The following is a 20,888-nucleotide window of genomic DNA, read 5'->3' as shown; positions in this document are numbered from 1 at the left end:
TGTGGAAGTGGAAACTTCTAGGAGTAACAACGTCTCAGTCGCGAAGTGGTAGGACACAAGCTCACAGAATGGGACTGCCTAGTAGTGAAGCGCATAAAAGTAATCTGTCCTCTGTTGCAACACTCACTATGAGTTCCAAACTGCCTCTGGAAGCAACATCAGCACAATAACTGTTCTTCAGGAGTTTCATGAAATTGGTTTCCATGGCCGAGCAGCCTAAGATCACTATGCGCAATGCCAAGCGTCGCCTGGAGTGGCTTTAAGCTCGCCACCATTGGACTCTGTAGCAGTGTAAATATGTTCTCTGGAGTGATGGATCACACTTCACCATCTGGCAGTCCTGGCAGTCTGGGTTATGCGGATGCCAGGAGAAAGTTACCTGCCCCAATGCATAGTGCCAACTGTAAAGTTTGGTGTAGGAGGAATAATGGTTGCAGGCTGTTTTTTAATTGTTCGTGCTAGGCCCCTTTGTTCCAGTGAAGGGAAATCTTAATGCTACAGCATACAATTAAATTCTAGATGATTCTGTGCTTCCAACTTTGTGGTAAACGTTTGGGGAAGGACCTTTCCTGTTTCAGCATGACAATGCCCCTGTGCACAAAGTGAGGTCCACAGAAATTGTTTGTTGAGATCGGTGTGGAAGAACTTCACTGGCCTGCACAGAGCCCTGACCTCAACTCCATCAAACACGTTTGGGATGAATTGGAATGCCACCTGTGCACCAGGTCTCATCGCCCAACATCACTGCCTGACCTCACTAATGCTCTTGTGGCTGAATGGAAGCAATGTTCCAACATCTAGTGGAAAGCTTTCACAGGAGATTGGAGGCTGTTATACCAACAAAGGGAGGACCAACTCCATGTTAATACTCTTGATTTTTGGAATAATATGTTCGACGAGAAGGTGTCCACATACTTTTGGTCAAGTAATGTATTATGCTTCCAATAACTTGTTTTACTCTATGATCAGAAATGTCTGGGCTTTAATGAATTGATTTTTCAGATGGGAGTTGTAGTTTAACTACACATAAGGGTAACGCTTTTTGCCTAGATGGAAACTCAGTCCCATGATTCCCTTGGCTACTACTGCAAGGACACGCCTACGCTAAATAAAACCATCGACGGTAATCCTTCATTACAAGAACTTGATGCGGGTACTCTCTGACTGTTAGCTAGCTAGTATTTGCACTGTTATAATCAGAACATGGACAACTCGGGGAAAGAGAAGGAAGCGATTCAGCTTATGGCTGACGCTGACAAGAAAGTGAAAACTTCTGGCTCGTTCTTGGGAGGCATGTTTGGGTAAGAACGATGTCAATAGGGCTACGGTTAGCTAGCGCATCATCAGTAAGCATGCTAATATCTTGCTAAATCAAACTCTGGGTATTATTTGTAGCTACCGTTAGAGGTTAATCATTGGCACCAGGCCATGTAGCTATATAATGCTATTAAATGTACATACCTCAGTCTAAGTATGCCGTAGTAAATACATAATAAAAATAACGAGCTAGTAGCTAGCTACATCGTCATGAAGTCTGAGTTTAACCAGTTGGCTAGCTAGCAATACCATTGAGCCTTATAATTAGCAAACTACCTATCTAAAACGAACTATCTATTCAGCTAATCTAAGCCTTGAAATATGCAGTCAACGGCACTCTGTCGAATTTGGGCAGTGGCTCAGATGTTAACTAGCTACCTATGCATCTTTTGGATGATTTGTGCACATCATATACATGTAGCTACTGACACTGTCTACCACAAACCAGATAAATGAATCCCTTTTCAAGTGTATGTAAACAACCTAGCAGCCGGTCACGACTCTTGGGCCTGTGCAATGAAAGCTAGCTAAAAACGGCTATGGCCCATACATTTTAATTGTTCTAATTGCATTTAACGCCTACTCACAAGAAATAAAATATAGGGTCTTTCGATACAGCACATCAATTCGGTCTTGTTTTTTCTCAAACCCTTTCTGAGTGTATATATCTATAAATGTAATCCTATATGCCACCTTTGTGTGACATATATTTATACATGCAATTGCCAGTAATTTATTCCAATAGAGGAGTAGGATAGGAGTAGATGTCTGCCAATTCTAAGGCAACTGCAATGCAGGCCAGTCAGGTTAGTCTCTGGTGCATATAGCCAACCAGACTTGGGAGGATCCCCAATTTAGTAGCCTGTCTGTACCGTATAATATTAGTGAACAGAAGAATACTGTTGTGTACTTACACTAAGACTTACTGCATTCAGTTCCTGGAAGACATCTAATTGTCTTCTTAATTAAATGAAATGGCTCTCGAATGTACCCCCTAAGGGGGAAAGCAATGTAATGGTAGAGGTCTATATCTGACACATTTTACTCACCCTCATTAGAGAACCTCCCTATATGTCTGGCCTCAGGGCACAGACTTTCTACTGTACTATATTGGTGAAAACCATTAACATGCTGTAATGACAATCGTATCAGTTTAAGGTATATCCATTTAGCATCAGTAATGCCTCGTTGCTGTGTAGATTGTCAGGAGTGTTTAATTTGGTATGATCAATGACTGAATGTAATTTAACACTCTTTTTTTTTTTGACTGCAACTAGGCCATGTAGCTAGAGATCTAATCAACAGGAACAGCTGTCAAACTTGCAGCATACCAGACATCAAATAAGGATGTCTGGTATGCTGCATCAAATAAGGATGTCTGGTATGCTGCATCAAATAAGGATGTCTGGTATGCTGCATCAAATAAGAACGGACACAGGGTAGGGCGTAGCCGGACACAGGGTAGGGCGTAGCCGGACACAGGGTAGGGCGTAGCCGGACACAGGGTAGGGCGTAGCCGGACACAGGGTAGGGCGTAGCCGGACACAGGGTAGGGCGTAGCCGGACACAGGGTAGGGCGTAGCCGGACACAGGGTAGGGCGTAGCCGGACACAGGGTAGGGCGTAGCCGGACACAGGGTAGGGCGTAGCCGGACACAGGGTAGGGCGTAGCCGGACACAATGTGTTCTATCTATGTGAGTGATTGAGCAGGATTCAAGTTTGGGGACATTGATTTGAGTAGGCAGGGACATTGATTTGAGTAGGCTGGTTAGCGTATCAGTGACCTGTGGTGTGGACAGTGATTTCTGTTTTGATCAGGCTAAAGAGAGTATGAGATGGGACTATGTTGCTTTAAGTCTAAGAAGTGACCCACAACATATCTACTCCACTCTATGCTCAGGGTGCCTGTATGACGATGACAATGGCTGTGTTCAAGAGCATCAAAACCGTGATGTATAATGGATAAATTGAGACTGGCTGACTGATCCACAAATAATATTGAGTAGTTATTTATGATGCAAGGTGATTTGTAGATTAAAAGTCGTTAGCAATGTCGAACGCACCCAATGATGTCATCTTGGTCAGAACATCATTCGTCTACAGCTGGAGGAAACTCATAGGGAGTCAGGTCTGGTAGTAGATCAGAGAGAAATCTATCAGCACTGTCCAACATGGTCAGCTGACTGATGTCTTCACTCTATGCAGCATAAGAGCCTGGTCAATAGAAAGTGCTTGGTTGATGAAAGCACTGCACTGCATTTTCAGATATTTTCCACCACATTGTGTCGGTCTGTTAATCCTATGTATTTTTCTCTCTACAGCGGACCTCATAAAGTGGAGGAGGCGTGTGAAATGTACTGCAGAGCAGCCAACATGTTCAAGATGGCCAAGAACTGGAACGGTACACTTCTGTCTGCGCTATTTCACACTAAACACGGTTGACCTTGATGGAATGATTTGCCCATTAGTTATTGCATATTGTGTCAGAGCCGAGGTGTCTGTGCATCTTTGACGAAGGTTTTAATTCAAATTGAAATGTTATTTAAACGCTGTCAGTTTAGGAAGACTCGGTTGTCCCTTTTCCAGTTGACTCTATAGATAGGCTAGATGTCTGTAATTTCCAGTAGCCTACACACATGAAAGACCGTGGCAATGTGCTGCCTTCTGTGTGGCGGGAGGGAATCATTACAACTGTAGTAGAGCAGCGCTATTCTTAGAGGGCTTCGAGGAACACTATTCTTGGAGGGCCCAATGAATTTGCTTCATGTTACTTGTGTGTGTCATTCCATCTCCCCAGCTGCTGGTAATGCATTCTGCCAGGCCGCCCGGATCCACATGCAGCTCCAGAACAAACACGACTCGGCCACCAGCTTCATCGATGCAGGAAACGCCTTCAAAAAGTCTGACCCCAACGGTGAGACACACAACCAACCAATCAATCAATGTGGTCAGCAAGCAGGATAACATGATAACATGCATACAGTACATGCAGAAGAAAGTCAAAATGATCAGTAATTAACATGCACCACACAATCAGTCACTTGACTGCAGTAATTCTCCCTAAACGGCCTGCTTTAACTTTAATTTTCTACATTTGTCCCTTATGAAAGCAGCAAGAACATGTAGTGAATCTGTTGTTGAGTTTTAATTTCTCAGGGCTAATAGAAGTCAGTGGTATGAGTCAGTCAGATACATCCACAGGCAGCAGTGGGAGTTGAGGCTCTAGAGCTGTAACTGGAGCAGACTGGGCTCTACAGAGAAGCAAGTCTACAGCGACAATTCCAGTCATTTCTTAGTGACTCGTGAGATGTCCCTGTCTCTGGTAGTGTGTCAGAAATCAGGCCACCCAGTATAGGTTGTCTGTTTGTATTTGACTTGGGCCAATCATAATCTGCCCCAGGGTTAGATCAGAGGAGATAGAGCCCTGCTATGTTGCAAACCAATTGTACTTGAGTACCATACAATAAATATCAATTGAATTGAATGGAGTAGAATTGAGAAGCTCTCCAGTGCTCCCTCTCCACCTTTGGTATGATTAATACTGTAGAGCCGTGGGGCTGGAGTCCCCACCCTGGGGTGGTTATTATTGAGGGTAGTTTGCCATGTCTGACTGGAAGTGGATTTATTAATAAAACCCCGGCTGCCGCTCACCCACCAGCAGTGATGGCGATGAAATTCTAGCCTACTGTAGCCTAGCGTATATCCTCCTAGCTAGATTCAATACACAGCCAGGTGCAAGGAGAAATTATTGAATGTTATATAACCTTGAACTAACCCTGGAGTACAATACAATGAATATTATATAAGATTTATAACATTTTCAGATGGTAACCTAAACCAGAGTATGTGAGCAGAGTTGAACTGTCGGAAGTCCTTTCCAACCGTTCCGCTGAAAAAACGCTCCTCGCTCACAGGAAGAAACTAAACCTGCCACTCCAAATTCTCTCCATTCATTAACATTACAATGTAACCAAAACCCATCAATTTGTGACTACTTAGACCTGCCATTTGGTTTTGAAGTATTGAAACCAAACTATATGATTTGAATGAAAAGTGTTATTATAAACATGAAAAGGTGAATGTAAGAAGCCCTCATTTCAAATAGGCTACATGTCATATTAAACAGCACATAAACACTCTAAATAGGTCAGGAGCCAGACAGCCTCAAATTATTAAGGCTATATTATTCAAATTATTTCAAGTCTATAGCCTACAAAGAAATACATTGTGAAGCATTTGCGAGTGTGACACACTAGGCTGGTAGGGACTCGGGGACATTAAGCACTCGGCATTTAAACAGCATTTTGTTGTATTAAATCATAGTCTATAAATTGCGCATATAGGCTGTGACTTGGAATTAAATACAAATGAAACAACAAATGCCTTATTAGGCTCAGTCTACCTTGCCTTTATCTTTAGAAACACCAGACTGGCCAGTCTGGCTTCAGGCTCATGCGATGGTGTCTGGAGAGCAGCAGAGAATATCTTTTCCACACTTGCAGAGCCACTGGGTCACTGGGTGTGCACCCTTTTGCCAGGCTGGACAGGGATGGGGAGTTTTTATTTTTTTCTATAGGTAGGTCTTTAGGCAAAGTAACCCAATCAAAATGGAAAGCTCATTGAAAGAGGTAATATGCCAGGCCTATTGGGCCAAAATCAATGATGGTCTATTGTATAGATAATAGAACAACAATGAATTAAACTTTTAAGAGATCTGATTATTTTTGTTTTTATAAATATTTTGCTACAATGATACTTAGTAATCTACCCACCTCGTTCCTTTCTGTTAGCATGAGTTAGCATGTAGTAAATACAACATGTTTTCAGGATATGTGTTTTCAGATTCCACTATGATTCTTTAGTGTGGACACATCACCATACTCCCTCTCTTGCTGTTGGTCCTCATCTTTGTAAGTCACCTTGATTTATCACCTGTGTGTTTTATCAGTTTCTATGGAAAATATTCTGAACTCCATGACAGTAACTAAAGCAAGGGGCTATAGCAGCACACAAGTAGACTACAAATACATGCTGGGCGGGCATGCCCTGAGCTCGTGAAGTGAGCACTACTAGAGCGAATTCAGAACGGGAGAGAAGACCGACGCTCCAGCCTTTGGCAATCTTGTGCCGTGCTCCAGTCAAATTGGGCACGCTCTGCACCTCTCTCTGCTCACATACTCTGACCTAAACTAAGAAAGGGAAATGGGAGCTCAGAGGTGACAAAATAATCGTAATGCAAATTAATTTATTGTGCTTTCACTTTTTTCCAGAACTCTCCTTTTGGATGTGAACATTTTGACTGTTGTAATATGTATCTAACCTGCTCTATCTGATACTTTCTCTACCAGTCTAACTCTGCCCTCTTCCTTTAATGCTGCCAATAGAGGCTATCAAGTGCTTAAATGCGGCCGTTGATATATACACAGACATGGTAAGACAGACGCTCAGAGACGGGGACATGCTTGGCCAGAACCAGACAATGCATTGTCATCACAGATTATTTTCTTGTCAGGATTGATCCTTTTAGCCGTAGTTGTAAAAATGTTCTGATAATGCTGGTTCTCCTCTTTACTCCCAATGCTATTCTCTCACTAGCACCCTGCCTATAGTGTAGCCTAGTCCCCTTGAGGACGCTCCTTTCTCTGTTTCAAGAGGGCAATGTATTGTATCATTAGTATGGCGTGGACACTCGAGGTCTGAAGGCCATTTCAACTGAAACATTTGTATTGTGATGCAGGTTAAGTTTAAGGACTTGGCTATCTGTCTGTATACTTACAGCTGTATTTATGACTGGAGTGGCTCTTCTCCATAACGTCATTTAGTGATGATTTCACGCCTCTGTCCACTTAGTAATGATCAGGACCCAGAGTGTTTCCTTGTCTGGCTACATTAGTAAGGTAAAGCTCCCGGCTCCAGTATGAATTCCTGTCCTGTGTTTTGCTCATCCAGGGAAGGTTCACCATCGCAGCCAAACACCACATCACCATCGCAGAGATCTACGAGTCAGAACTGGTGGATATAGAGAAGGTGTGTTTTAATGTTGTGTATATGGACTAATAAGGTGTTCATCTGTGTATAGCAAGAGTAAAATACACTTTGGAATAGTTGACCAGTTTCATTTCCTTATTGGTGATAAAAAAAAGTGTACACTACAAATAAAATTCCTTTGCAATTTCTGGATTTTTACGCCAACTGTTTTGGTTTCCCATCCCCCTGGTCCTGCTCTAGGCCATTGCCCACTATGAGCAGGCAGCAGACTACTACAAAGGAGAGGAGTCCAACAGTTCTGCCAACAAGTGTCTGCTGAAGGTGGGGGCCTACGCTGCTCAGTTAGAACAATACGCCAAGGCCATCGAGATCTACGAACAGGTGTGTCCCACCTCTGCATGCATTCTTGTGTGTGTGTGAACAGAAACTGATTTGTATATTAGTGGTTTCCCAATTTAAATTGATGAACACAGTGAATCAACAGTGTGTGTGTGTGTGTGTCTCTCTCCAGGTGGGATCCAGCACCATGGATAACCCCCTGCTGAAATACAGCGCCAAAGAGTACTTCTTCAAAGCTTCTCTGTGTCACTTCATCGTGGATGAACTCAACGCTAAGGTCAGTTAGCAATTAGCAGCATCATGTCCACTACACCAGAGGGTTCAGTCCTTTTCTCATTAAATGAAGCAGTAATCTGACTGCTCATTAATTTCTGCAGCTTGCTGTGGAGAAGTACGAGGAGATGTTCCCAGCTTTTTCCGACTCAAGAGAGTGCAAACTGTTGAAGGTAGGTTGGTGATTCCACCGAAAGACTTCTATTTGTTAATTGGATCCCTTTTGTCAGGGATCATCAACTTGATTCAGCCGTGCGCAGATCGTTTTTCTTAAACAGATGGTCAGGGGGTCAGAATTGACTAAAACATCATTTCAAACCGTGCTTACAGTAGTATATGGTCACATACAGTAGTATATGGTCACATACAGTAGTATATGGTCACATACAGTAGTATATGGTCACATACAGTAGTATATGGTCACATACAGTAGTACATGGTCACATACAGTAGTACATGGTCACATACAGTAGTATATGGTCACATACAGTAGTATATGGTCACATACAGTAGTATATGGTCACATACAGTAGTATATGGTCACATACAGTAGTATATGGTCACATACAGTAGTATATGGTCACATACAGTAGTATATGGTCACATACAGTAGTATATGGTCACATACAGTAGTATATGGTCACATACAGTAGTATATGGTCACATACAGTAGTATATGGTCACATACAGTAGTACATGGTCACATACAGTAGTATATGGTCACATACAGTAGTATATGGTCACATACAGTAGTATATGGTCACATACAGTAGTATATGGTCACATACAGTAGTATATGGTCACATACAGTAGTATATGGTCACATACAGTAGTATATGGTCACATACAGTAGTATATGGTCACATACAGTAGTATATGGTCACATACAGTAGGATATGGTCACATACAGTAGTATATGGTCACATACAGTAGTATATGGTCACATACAGTAGTATATGGTCACATACAGTAGTACATGGTCACATACAGTAGTACATGGTCACATACAGTAGTATATGGTCACATACAGTAGTATATGGTCACATACAGTAGTATATGGTCACATACAGTAGTATATGGTCACATACAGTACCAGTCAAACATTTGGACACCTACTCATTCCAAGGTTTTTCTTTCTTTTTTACTATTTTCTACATTGTAGAATAACAGACTTCACAACTGTGAAACAACACATATGGAATCATGTAGTAACCAAAAGTGTTGAACAAATCAAAATATATTTGAGATTCTTCAATGTAACCACCCTTTGCCTTCATGACAGCTTTGCACACTTGACATTCTCTCAACCAGCTTCATGCATTTCAATTAACAGGTGTGCCTTAAGTTAATTTGTGGAATTTCTTTTCTTTTGAGCCAATCAGTTGTGTTGTGACAAGGTAGGGGTGGTATACAGAAGATAGTCCTATTTGGTAAAAGACCAAGTCCATATTATGGCAAAAACAGCTCAAATAAGCAAAGCGAAACAATAGTCCATCATTACTTTGAGACATGAAGGTCAGTCAATACGGAAAATTAAGAACTTTGAAAGTTTCTTCAAGTGCTGTTGCAAAAATGATCAAGTGCTATGATGAAACTGGCTCTCGTGAGGACCGTCAAAGGAAAGGAAGAACCAGAGTTACCTCTACTGCAGAGGATAGGTTCATTAGTTACCAACCTCAGACATTGCAGCCCCAAAAAAATGCTTCAGAGTTCAAGTAACAGACATCTCAACTTCAACTGTTCAGAGGAGAGTGAATCAGGCCAACCATGAATCGGGTTTCATGGTTGAATTGCTGAAAAGAAACCACTACTAAAGGACACCAATAATAAGAAGACTTGCTTGGGCCAAGAAATACAAGCAATGGACAGGTGGAAATCTATCTTTTGGTCTGATGAGTCCAAATTTGAGATTTTTGGTTCCAACCGCCGTGTCTTTGTGAGACTCAGAGTAGGTGAACGAATTATCTCCACATGTGTGGTTCCCACCATGAAGCATGGAGGAGGTGTGGGGGTGATTTGCTGGTGACGCGGTCAGTGATTTATTTAGAATTCAAGGCACACTTAACCAGCATGGCTGCCACAGCATTCTGCAGCGATACTCCATCCCAACTGGTTTGCACTTAGTGGGACTATCATTTGTTTTTCAACAGGACAATGACCCAACACTGCTCCAGGCTGTGTAAGGGCTATTTGACCAAGAAGGAGAGTGCTGCATCAGATGACCTGGCCTCCACAATCACCCAACCTCACGGCAATTGAGATGGTTTGCTACGAGTTGGACGGCAGAGTGAAGGAAAAGCAGCCAACAAGTGCTCAGCATGTGGGAACTCCTTCAAGACTGTTGGAAAAACATTCCAGATGAAGCTGGTTGAGAGAATGCCAAGTGTGTGCAAAACTGTCAAGGCAAAGGGTGGTTACTTTGAAGAACCTCAAATATTAAATATATTTTGATTAAACTTTATTTTTGGCTACTGCATGATTCCGTGTGTTATTTCAGTTATTCTACAATGTAGAAAATAGTAACATTTCAAGAAAAACCCTTGAATGAGTAGGTGTCCAAACTTTTGACTGGTACTGTATGCCTCAATATGCCTGGGAATACTTTGGAACAGATTTCTGATTTGCTGGTGTTTTGACAGTCTTATGTCCAACAAGACATAATAACTTTGGGGCCAAATAAACTTACCTGTGTGCTTCCAGTCGAGTAGCACTGCATTATGGTGTTGGTCAGGGTAATGGATTGAAGTCCCAGCATAATAGATCACAACGCACTTGCATAGTATGACATGTCATCCACTACCAATGTGTGCCTCTGATGCTTGGCAGCCATTTTGTGGAAGCCACCTGACAACCTTAAATCATTGTTTTTATAGAAACTCCTGGACGCTCATGAGGAACAGAACTGTGAAGCTTTCACTGAAGCAGTAAGTCTTCATTTTGGATTGATTCACCAGGCTAGCTTCTTTTTGTTGCTTATAATTGAATTAGTGAAAGTCAGGTATTCAGTACATGTCTTTCATGATTAGTCATTCTATGTAATTCTTTAATGGGGGGGGGGGAGGATGGAATTTTATAATTTGAACAGGTTCTTAGACTTCATCTTATTCCCTCCCTCAGATTAAAGAGTTTGATTCCATCTCTCGTCTGGACCAATGGCAGACTACCATGCTGCTGCGCATCAAGAAGACCATCCAGGGGGATGAGGGGGACCTGAAGTGAGACTACACTGGGGGAACACATCACCACAGGGGCACACATCATGGCATGCCACCCCCTCTCCATTACCCCCCCCCCCCCCCCCCTCATCTCACATTGTTTTTGTGCAATGTCGAGGTTCTTATAGTTACAGTATGAGTTAATTACAAGTTAACTTAAGCTGCAATGTGTAGGCCTATAGATAATCTGTAGAAGAGTATGTGTACCCTGTTTATTCCAAATGTTATGTTGAATTCTATTATGAAGTTATCAGTTGCTCTCGTATTAATATTGCCAAACCCTAGTTAGGATGTGGATCTACAGTCGTACCTCTTCATGGAGGATATTGCCTGTACATTTCCTGTCTAGTGGTGAGTAACCTCAGTAGGGCAGAGAGGTGTTCCACTAATGCATAAACGCTGCATGATTTGTACAGTTGTAATTAATTATTATATAGTTTAGCACGTGACTAATCTAGAAATGAGTATTTAAATATATTTAAAGATGACTTCTGATGTTGTAAGCTTTTTTTCCATTCTTTCCTTGGTTTCCAACTTGAAAATGTCTTAAAAGGGATTTAGAAAGGAAATATCCATTACTTCCAATATCATAAACTAAAGAATTCGAGCCTGAGTGATGACAATTGTTTCATATCCAAAACAGCCAGGAAAAATGTCAGCCTGCACATCAAGCTTTTTTCAGGTGGAATAGTGCCCTTTTTTTATTTGGTCTGAGAATGGACAGTAATAAAGATATCTATAATTCTCTGTTAAGGCTCAGTACTGATATTGCTTTTTGTCAAACAGAAAAAGGAAAATCCATCTGAAGACCTACACTCCACACAGTTTGAATATGATATGTACAGTACCAGTCAAAAGTTTGGACACAATATTTATACAATATTTTCTACGTTGTAGAATAGTGAAGCCATCAAAACTATGAAATAACACAGAATCATGTAACAACCAAAAAAGTGTTAAACAAGTCAAAATATTTTTTATTTTAAATTATTCAAAGTAGCCAGCCTTTGCCTTGACAGCTTTGCACACTCTTGGCATTCTCTCAACCAGCTTCATGAGGAATGCTTTTCCAATAGACTTTAAGGAGTTCCCACATATGCTGAGCTGATTTTCCTTCACTCTGCGGTCCAACTCACCCCAAACCATATCAATTGGGTTGAGGTTGGGTGATTGTGGAGGCCAGGTCATCTGATGCAGCACTCCATCAGTCTCCTCCTTTGTCAAAAGCCCTTACACAGCCTGGAGGTGTGGAAGAGGAAAGGGTGGCTACTTTGAAGAATCTAAAATCTAAATATATTTTAATTTGTTTAACACTTTTGGTTACCACATTCCATATGTGTTATTTCATAGTTTTGATGTCTTTACTATTATTCTACAATGTAGAAAATAGTAAAAAATAAAGAAAAACCCTTGAATGAGTAGGTGTGTCCAAACTTCTGACTGGTACTGTATATTTGATGAGGTGATCAATGTACCATGACAATGTTAGGAGCAAATGTAAACTAAACAAATGCATGCTGGAAACCATGAATGAAGATTACTTAAACTGGGATTCAGTGAGATCGAGGGTTTTCGGCGTTGAAGCTTTTAAAGGCATTAAAAGCATTTGACAGGAATGCTGGCCGATGTTGATGCCAATACTTACCACAGTTTTGTCAAGTTAGCTGGATGTCCATTGGGTGTTGGACCATTCTTGATACAAACAGGAAACTGTTGAGCGTTAACCCAGCAGCGTTGCAGTTCTTGACACAAACTCATGCGCCTCACACCTACTAACACCCCGTTCAAAGGCACTTAAATATTTTTTCTTGCCAATTCACCTTCTGAATGACACACACACACAATCCATGTCTCAATTGTCTCAGGGCTTAAAAACCATTATTTTACCTGTCTCCTCCCCTTCGTCTACACTGATTGAAGTGGATTTAACAAGTGACTTCAATAAGGGATCAACGCTTTCATCTGGTCAGTCTATGTCAAGGAAAGAGCAGGTGTCCTTATTTTGTACACTCAGTGTACATTCAATTACACATGACGACCTACACCACAGTATATTCAGTGGACACCTCTTCCACAGTACCAATGTGCTCTGTTACACTGTGTTGTCCCTCAGTGGAGACTGTCTGTGTTCTGACGTCTTCACTGTAGCACACTCTGCCTCCTCAGGATCCGCAATGGCCGTTATCTCTGAACGAGGCCCAGCTTCCGAACCTGGAGCCAGGATGGTTTGTGGCACTGCAGTTTCCAGCACAGATGGGGTCAAAATAGTAGAGGTCTCTGAAACAGAAACTGGGGAAAACATGGCCCCTGAGACAGTGACAGGGACAGACACAGTCTGGACAGGGAGGGTACCGGAGCACGACGGGGAAACAGGGACAGAGAGAGACACAGTGACAGGGACAGAGAGAGACACAGTGACGGACAGAGAGAGACAGTCTGGACAGGGACAGAGAGAGACACAGTCTGGACAGGGACAGAGAGAGACACAGTGACAGGGACAGAGAGAGACAGTCTGGACAGGGAGGGTACCGGAGCACAACGGGGAAACAGGGATGGAGTGAGACACAGTGACAGGGACAGAGAGAGAAACAGTCTGGACAGGGACAGAGAGAGACACAGTGACAGGGAGGGTACCGGAGCACGACGGGGAAACAGGGACAGAGAGAGACGCAGTGACAGGGACAGAGAGAGACACAGTGACAGGGACAGAGAGAGACACAGTGACAGGGATGGAGTGAGACACAGTGACAGGGACAGAGAGAGACACAGTGACAGGGACAGACACAGTCTGGACAGGGAGGGTACCGGAGCACGACGGGGAAACAGGGATGGAGTGAGACACAGTGACAGGGACAGAGAGAGACACAGTGACAGGGACAGAGAGAGACACAGTGACAGGGATGGAGTGAGACACAGTGACAGGGACAGAGAGAGACACAGTGACAGGGACAGACACAGTCTGGACAGGGAGGGTACCGGAGCACGACGGGGAAACAGGGATGGAGTGAGACACAGTGACAGGGACAGAGAGAGACACAGTCTGGACAGGGACAGAGAGAGACACAGTCTGGACAGGGACAGAGAGAGACACAGTCTGGACAGGGATAGAGAGAGACACAGTCTGGACAGGGAGGGTACCGGAGCACGACGGGGAAACAGGGACAGAGAGAGACACAGTGACAGGGACAGAGAGAGACACAGTGACAGGGACAGAGAGAGACACAGTGACAGGGATGGAGTGAGACACAGTGACAGGGACAGAGAGAGACACAGTGACAGGGACAGACACAGTCTGGACAGGGAGGGTACCGGAGCACGACGGGGAAACAGGGATGGAGTGAGACACAGTGACAGGGACAGAGAGAGACACAGTGACAGGGACAGAGAGAGACACAGTCTGGACAGGGACAGAGAGAGACACAGTGACAGGGACAGAGAGAGACACAGTGACAGGGATGGAGTGAGACAGTGACAGGGATGGAGTGAGACACAGTGACAGGGATAGAGGACACGGAGAAGGGGACAGAGACAGTGGATCCATCCAGAGAGATGACACCGGCCCCGTCTGTGGTGACAATGTGTAGGTGGGTCCCTGCCGGCATCTCTGTCTGGATGACCGTGAACCCACCCAGGGTGGTGTGGCTGACCAGGGTGATGGTCCCTGGGTCGCCCCAGTTGGCTGAAAGGGTGAAAGGCTCACCATGTACCAACATGGCCCCCTCCTGGAGCCTAACTCCAACTCCACTCTCCCCCTCCACCTCCACCTCTCCAACCACTACATTTTCAACGTTTACCTTCCTACCAGGGCATCTGGGTTTCTTAGTCTTTACCTCCATGTTGTACTTCAGGACCACCAGGTAGTTCTTCCATGGAGTGTTTTGGTCATGAGTCTGTGGATTGAAGTGCACGTCTTTAGGCTTTTGCAGCACAGATTAATGTCTCCAAAATAACTTATTACACGTATAATAATTCTAGGTATTATGTTAGTATAAAAACTAGAAGGTGTAGTAACATATCATGGTGTCTGTGTACAGTGGACTAGTGTAGGAACATACCATGGTGTCTGTGTACAGTGGACTTGTCCGTGAAGGTACGGTTGCAGAGGCCACACATGAAAGGCTTCTCCCCTGTATGAATCCTCTAGCGCCTCTGGAGGGCATTCAGCGGGGTGAACTGCTTATCACAATCTGTACAGTGGTATGGTCGCTCACCTGAGACAGAACATACAGAGGTCAGACAGGGGTTAAAGGTCAGCAGTAATAATTTACTATGAATGAAAGATCTCTGGGCGAAGGCCCAGCCACTGTGTTCACACTTGTAAAGCCTGGAGCCCGTGTGGATTCTGGAGTGGTGTTTCAGGTATTCTTTAGAGGCAAAGCTTTTCCCACAGCTCTCACACATAAAAGGCTTCTCTCCTAGAACACAAAACAACACAGATATGTAAAGGCTGGTTTGTGTAGATAGGGTTCACAGATGCTGACACTGAAATGGACACAGAAATTATGTCAAAAGCCCAACCTAACAGCTTAAGCTGTAGAGTATTGTGTCTCTGGGTAAGAGAGTAAGAGTCTTACCTGTGTGGGCCCTCGTGATAAGACAACATGTGGTTCTGGCTGAACCTTGCATCACACTGGTCACAGCCGAAAGTCTTCTCTCCTGTGGTGTGTCTTGAGAGCTGAGCGCTGGGAAAACTTGGCTTCACAGTCAGTGCAGGAGTAGGGCTCGTCTCCCGTGTGTGTTTTCTCGTGTAGCGTCAACGCTGTCTTAGAGCTCAGTGCCCTGATACACACAAGACCGGTGTGCCGCACGCCGCCTCCCTCATGCACCTAGCAGTAGAGAAGAGTAGATATTTGTCTCAATAAATGATTAGACTTGCAGCAAATAGAAACTGAAGAGGAAATACCATGTTCATATATTGTAGTTTATTTGGTTTAGCCATGTACAGCTCTAGTTAAAAGTAATGCACTAGGGAAACAGGACGTCAATCCAGAGAATCCTACATAAAAGTGCTACAAAAGCAATCCCAAATCCCCCGACTGAGACCAGTCCTGTCGTCCTTCATGCGTTTGAAAGTCTTGGTGCAGACGTCGCAGAGATACACTCTCTCGTCACTGTGGACGTGTCTCTGATGGATCCTCGGGTTTCAAAGGTTGGCAAAAGTCTGCTGGCAGGTGTCATAACGGTATGTCACCTCCCCCTGCACACCGTGGCTCGTCCTGGTGGTCATGGTAACAATGGAGGAGTGTAGTTATTAGAAATGTGATCAGCACAACAATGAAAGTAGTTGAGATTTTAGGTTTTCTATCCCTTTTAAAAGTGCTTTACATTTGACAGTACATTGGGCTCCCCTCATTTGCAAACCCAACAATCCATCCAACAAACGTGTAACTAATGTGTAATGTCCAACTCCACCTACTTGATGTGCTTCAGGTAGCTCTTCTCATAGTGGAAGGTCCGTTGACACCTGTCACACTTGTTTTGGTTGTCAGCATGTCTAGATGATCTGGTGAGGGCACCTTCCTCACCCACCGCTTCCTTCCTGGGGAAGAAAAGTGAGTCATCAGGACAATCCTCGGGTATATCTCCTTCCACATCATCGACGTCTGTTGACCTCAGCCCTGCCCCCTCTTTTTCAGGCAGCAGCTCTGGAAGGGCCTCTCCTGCCTCCCTTCTGTGTAATAACAATAAATCACCACAGCACCACAGCACATATACAGCACTTTTTCAAAATGCTTCACACACCTCAAAGCATGTCACCATAGCAACTACCTGTGTATTCGCAGTGTTCTCCTCTTGACCGGCTGTCTAGGTCTGAGTGTTGTCAGGCAGATCCTCCCGTCTGCGTCTTGGTCTGGTCCTTCATCTTCCTCACGTACTTCTTCTTAGGAATGTCAACGAAGACTCTGCGGCCTGCCAGCCTGTTACTTCTCCTCCCAGAGATCTCAGCATCTTCATTCACCTCTGATCTCTCCTCCTCGGCTGTGACCGGGACCGTTGCCCTTTTCAACGTCTTCTCCCTCCTCTCTGGTCTTGTTGGATAGGTCGGCCTCTTGGTGGAGGCTCTTTTGGGAATTTTGTTTACTCCGACCCCCAGCACCCCCCCCCCTGAATAATTTTGCACGCCCAATTTTTCATTTTTTGATTTGTTAAAAAAGTTTGAAATATCCAATAAATGTCGTTCCACTTCATGATTGTGTCCCACTTGTTGTTGATTCTTCACAAAAAAAATACAGTTTTATATCTTTATGTTTGAAGCCTGAAATGTGGCAAAAGGTCGCAAAGTTCAAGGGGGCCGAATACTTTCGCAAGGCACTGTATATTCCAAGAATCCCCCCCCCCCCCCCCCCCCCCCAAAATACATAAATAGTACTTTAAAGTATTTTTACTGAAGTACTTTACACCACTGCATACTGTTGTTAAACAAATGCTACAAGAACATATCAATAATCATGCAACGTAATAGCAATCAATTTCTGGCTGAAGTGAACTCTTTTTTTTAAATAGTGACCATATGAATTATATCTAGATATTAACATAGCTAGTTAGCTATCAAACTATAATGGTTTAGGCCTATGCTTGGGGTTATCTAGTTAGATATATAGTTAGGTGGCTGGTTAGCTAGCTAGCTTCTATTTGGATAGATTCGGTCCACTTCAGCTGATGTGGGATCAGTTCTTAATACCTGTAATACCTTCAACATGACATAAATCATTATTAGACTATAATACAGATCAGGGTGTCTCAATATCTTTTCAAATTGAAGACATTTCCTTCGTCATTACGAAGAAGAAAAACAAAACATTTTGAGAAACATGTCTTTTGAATGGCCAGCCTTGAATTCAGAGATTAGAGAATTACATTCCTTTTTTAAAATCAGTATCCACATGGTGGTGCCATTTAATTGTATTTCAATGTTGTGCCATCAGGCCTGAAGACCTGGCCTTGCCTCTGCAGAGACTATTGGCCTGTAAGGCAGCTCTTGGATAAGTGCAAACACTGTAGTTATAGTCTTCTTCAGTCTGGACCTTGATTATTTGAATTCTGGGTGTTAGTGCTGGGCTGGAACAAAAGCCTGCACACCCAGGACTTGAAGTTGGAGATCCCTGGTATTCTCATGTATTAATTTATTTTGCCTGAGAGGAGCAATAAAACAGAAGCCTTGATAGTTGATTCAACTTGAACCCCATCCACCTCCGTCTGTTATTCCAAGGTTGTATGCTAAGCTACTTTAGGAGGAATCACTGGGGGCCTGTGAAGCTGCCAGTGGTTTTTTATTGACAGAGGAAATCCATATACCTTACATTTCCCATAATGACTTCTGCAAGCATTCGGCCTCTTCCGGTGGTGGTGGTGAGTCATCCTGCTAGTGCGCTACTAAGGGCAGGATGCTGTGGTTTTCAGCTCTGGCCTGAAGGCTAGCCACCACCTCTGCCTGTCTGCTGTGCCGGGACGCACGCACACACACACACACACACACACACACACACACACACACACACACACACACACACACACACACACTCAAACACGTACTCAGACGCATGCAAGTATGCACACACACCGGTTGCATCTCAAAGTATTCCCTATTCCCCATGTAGTGCACTACTTCTGACCAGAGCCCCCCCCTGCATTCGGCCATGTTTTCTCTGCCACAGGGCGAGACTCCTCCATGCAACCAAAATATCACCACTGACGTCGAGTGGTACACAAACAACGGGACAAAACATCCACTGTGTGAGAGGAGAAAAAAAAAAAAAAACGTTGAAAATACATTTTCTGTTGGGGGTTTTAGAGGACATTCTCATAAACACTCAGTGGCTAAAGGGAATTCAGGCAGGGTTTGTCAGCTGAGGTCATGCAAACACTTTGATTTGGAGCAGGTTAGACTGTGTCCCCGTAAGACCTCTCCATAATTGCCTCGTAGCCTACGTTGAGTCATAATTCAAGCAGATGATGAACTAAAAGGCTGTCGGTGAAGACCAGAACTTTACATGGAGCTGAGCTACTGGCCCCTCTCTCTCTCTCTCTCTCTCTCTCTCTCTCTCTCTCTCTCTCTCTCTCTCTGTGTCTCTCTCTGTCTCTCTCTCTCTCTGTGTCTCTCTCTGTCTCTATGTCTCTCTCTCTCTCTCTCTCTCTCTATCTCTCTCTCTCTCTCTATCTCTCTGTCTCTCTCTCTCTCTCTCTGTCTCTCTCTCACTTTTTCTCTCTCTCTCTCTCTCTCTCTCTCACACACACTTTTTCTCTCTCACTCTCTCTCTCTCTCTCACACTTTTTCTCTCTCACTTTCTCTCTCTCTCTCACTCTCTCTCTCCCTCTCTCTCTCTCTCTCTCTCTCTCTCTCTCTCTCTCTCTCTCTCTCTCTCTCTCACTTTTTCTCTCTCACTTTCTCTCTCTCTCTCTCTCTCTCTCTCTCTCTCTCTCTCTCTCTCTCTCTCTCTCTCTCTCTCTTTTTCTCTCACACACACACGCCCTGGGGCTAATGCCAGACCGAGCCGACTCTGTCCAACTCTGCATTCATTCTGTGTTGACTCTCAATTCTGTCTCATTGAGAAGTGTACCCTGTTTTATGAAATAACTTATTAATGAAGGCTCTTGAGGCCTCCTGGGTGGCGCAGTGGTTAAGAGCGCTGTACTGCAGCGCCAGCTGTGCCATCCAGAGTCCCTGGGTTCGCGCCCAGGCTATGGCAACGCACAATTGGCCTAGCGTCGTCCGGGTTAAGGAGGGCTTGGTCGGTGGGTGGGGATGTCCTTGTCTCATCGCACACCAGCGACTCCTGTGGCGGGCTGGGCGCAGTGCGCGCTAACCAAGGTTGCCAGGTGCACGGTGTAGCCTCCGACACATTGGTGCGGCTGGCAAACGGGTTGGATGCGCGCTGTGTTAAGAAGCAGAGCGGCTGGTTGGGTTGTGTATCGGAGGACGCATGACTTTCAACCTTCGTCAACCTTCGTCTCTCCAGAGCCCGTACGGGAGTTGTAGCGATGAGACAAGATAGTAGCTACTACAACAATTGGATACCACGAAATTGGGGAGAAAAGGGGATTACATTTTTTTTTTTAAATGAAGGCTCTTGAATAGTAATAGTAACATACGGAACATAGCGGACTAAAAAATGCTATATTCCATCTTTGTTTAGCTTGTGGGGGAGGCTTAGAGTTGTTTTTGTGAATTAATCTTTACCCATAATTACAGTATGGAACAGTATGGAACTGGAGCCAGATAGGTCACTGAAAATGCACTGTGTTTCTGTAGCTCTGTCAAGGCTAAGGCCCTGACGCCTAGTAACTGCCAGGATACACACAGGCCATTCCAGATCTGTCACACACATACACACATACATGCACGGACACATGTACACACGTACAGACACACACACACACACACACACACACACACACACACACACACACACACACACACACACACACACACACACATGCCGTTCTGACCTGTCACTAGTAGCTTCTCTCACCGTCTAACTCTCACTCAATCCCTTTTTTCCTTCTTTCTTTAGTGGCTGGGTTCCAAACCACAGACAGGCTGTCCAGCAGTGGAGGCTGATGGGAGGAGCTATAGGAGGACGAGCTTATTGTAATGGCTGGAATGGAATGAATGGAACGGTATCAAACATGTCTCCGCTCCATTAATTCAGTCCTCCTATAGCTCCTCCCTCCAGCCTCCTCTGCTGTCCAGAATATATCTGCAACTCATTAAGTAGACATACAATTAGTATGTATAAACCTAATGATTCAGATGTT

The 20,888-nt window shown here is 44.1% G+C and overlaps 1 protein-coding gene and 1 pseudogene across 2 annotated transcripts; one reads left to right on the top strand and one right to left on the bottom strand.

The window, feature by feature from the left end:
* The first annotated feature begins 983 nt into the window (after positions 1 to 983).
* On the top strand, positions 984 to 11,885 carry LOC110522443 (beta-soluble NSF attachment protein). Of its 2 annotated transcripts, XM_021600830.3 has the most exons (10): positions 984 to 1,301; positions 3,639 to 3,718; positions 4,115 to 4,231; positions 6,702 to 6,748; positions 7,267 to 7,344; positions 7,546 to 7,686; positions 7,817 to 7,921; positions 8,022 to 8,090; positions 10,791 to 10,841; positions 11,035 to 11,885. In XM_021600830.3, exons 1-10 carry the CDS (start codon positions 1,204 to 1,206, stop codon positions 11,134 to 11,136), a joined length of 888 nt encoding a protein of 295 aa, XP_021456505.1. In that variant the 5' UTR covers positions 984 to 1,203; the 3' UTR covers positions 11,137 to 11,885. The 2 variants fall into 2 exon arrangements, with proteins under 2 accessions (XP_021456505.1, XP_021456506.1); XM_021600831.3 differs by lacking the exon at positions 6,702 to 6,748 and having other exon boundaries at positions 1,078 to 1,301.
* Positions 11,886 to 13,224: 1,339 nt separating this feature from the next.
* LOC149984144 (uncharacterized) overlaps positions 13,225 to 20,888 on the bottom strand; it is a 27,082-nt pseudogene continuing 19,418 nt past the window's right edge.

Source organism: Oncorhynchus mykiss, chromosome 4 (genome assembly GCF_057628025.1).
Source record: "Oncorhynchus mykiss isolate SJ-2025 chromosome 4, ASM5762802v1, whole genome shotgun sequence".
NCBI classification, from domain to species: domain Eukaryota; kingdom Metazoa; phylum Chordata; class Actinopteri; order Salmoniformes; family Salmonidae; genus Oncorhynchus; species Oncorhynchus mykiss.
Note: the sequence above shows the minus strand (reverse complement) of the source record. Positions and strands in the feature narration are given on the sequence as shown.

What these genes read in the sequence shown, in the direction of transcription:
- LOC110522443 (XM_021600830.3), top strand. Translation starts at nt 1,204, where the DNA reads ATGGACAACTCGGGGAAAGAGAAGGAAGCGATTCAGCTTATGGCTGAC. An exon ending in CAAAAAGTCTGACCCCAACG is followed by an intron (nt 4,232 to 6,701) that starts GTGAGACACACA and finishes TGCTGCCAATAG; the next exon opens with AGGCTATCAAGTGCTTAAAT. An exon ending in TTGATATATACACAGACATG is followed by an intron (nt 6,749 to 7,266) that starts GTAAGACAGACG and finishes TTGCTCATCCAG; the next exon opens with GGAAGGTTCACCATCGCAGC.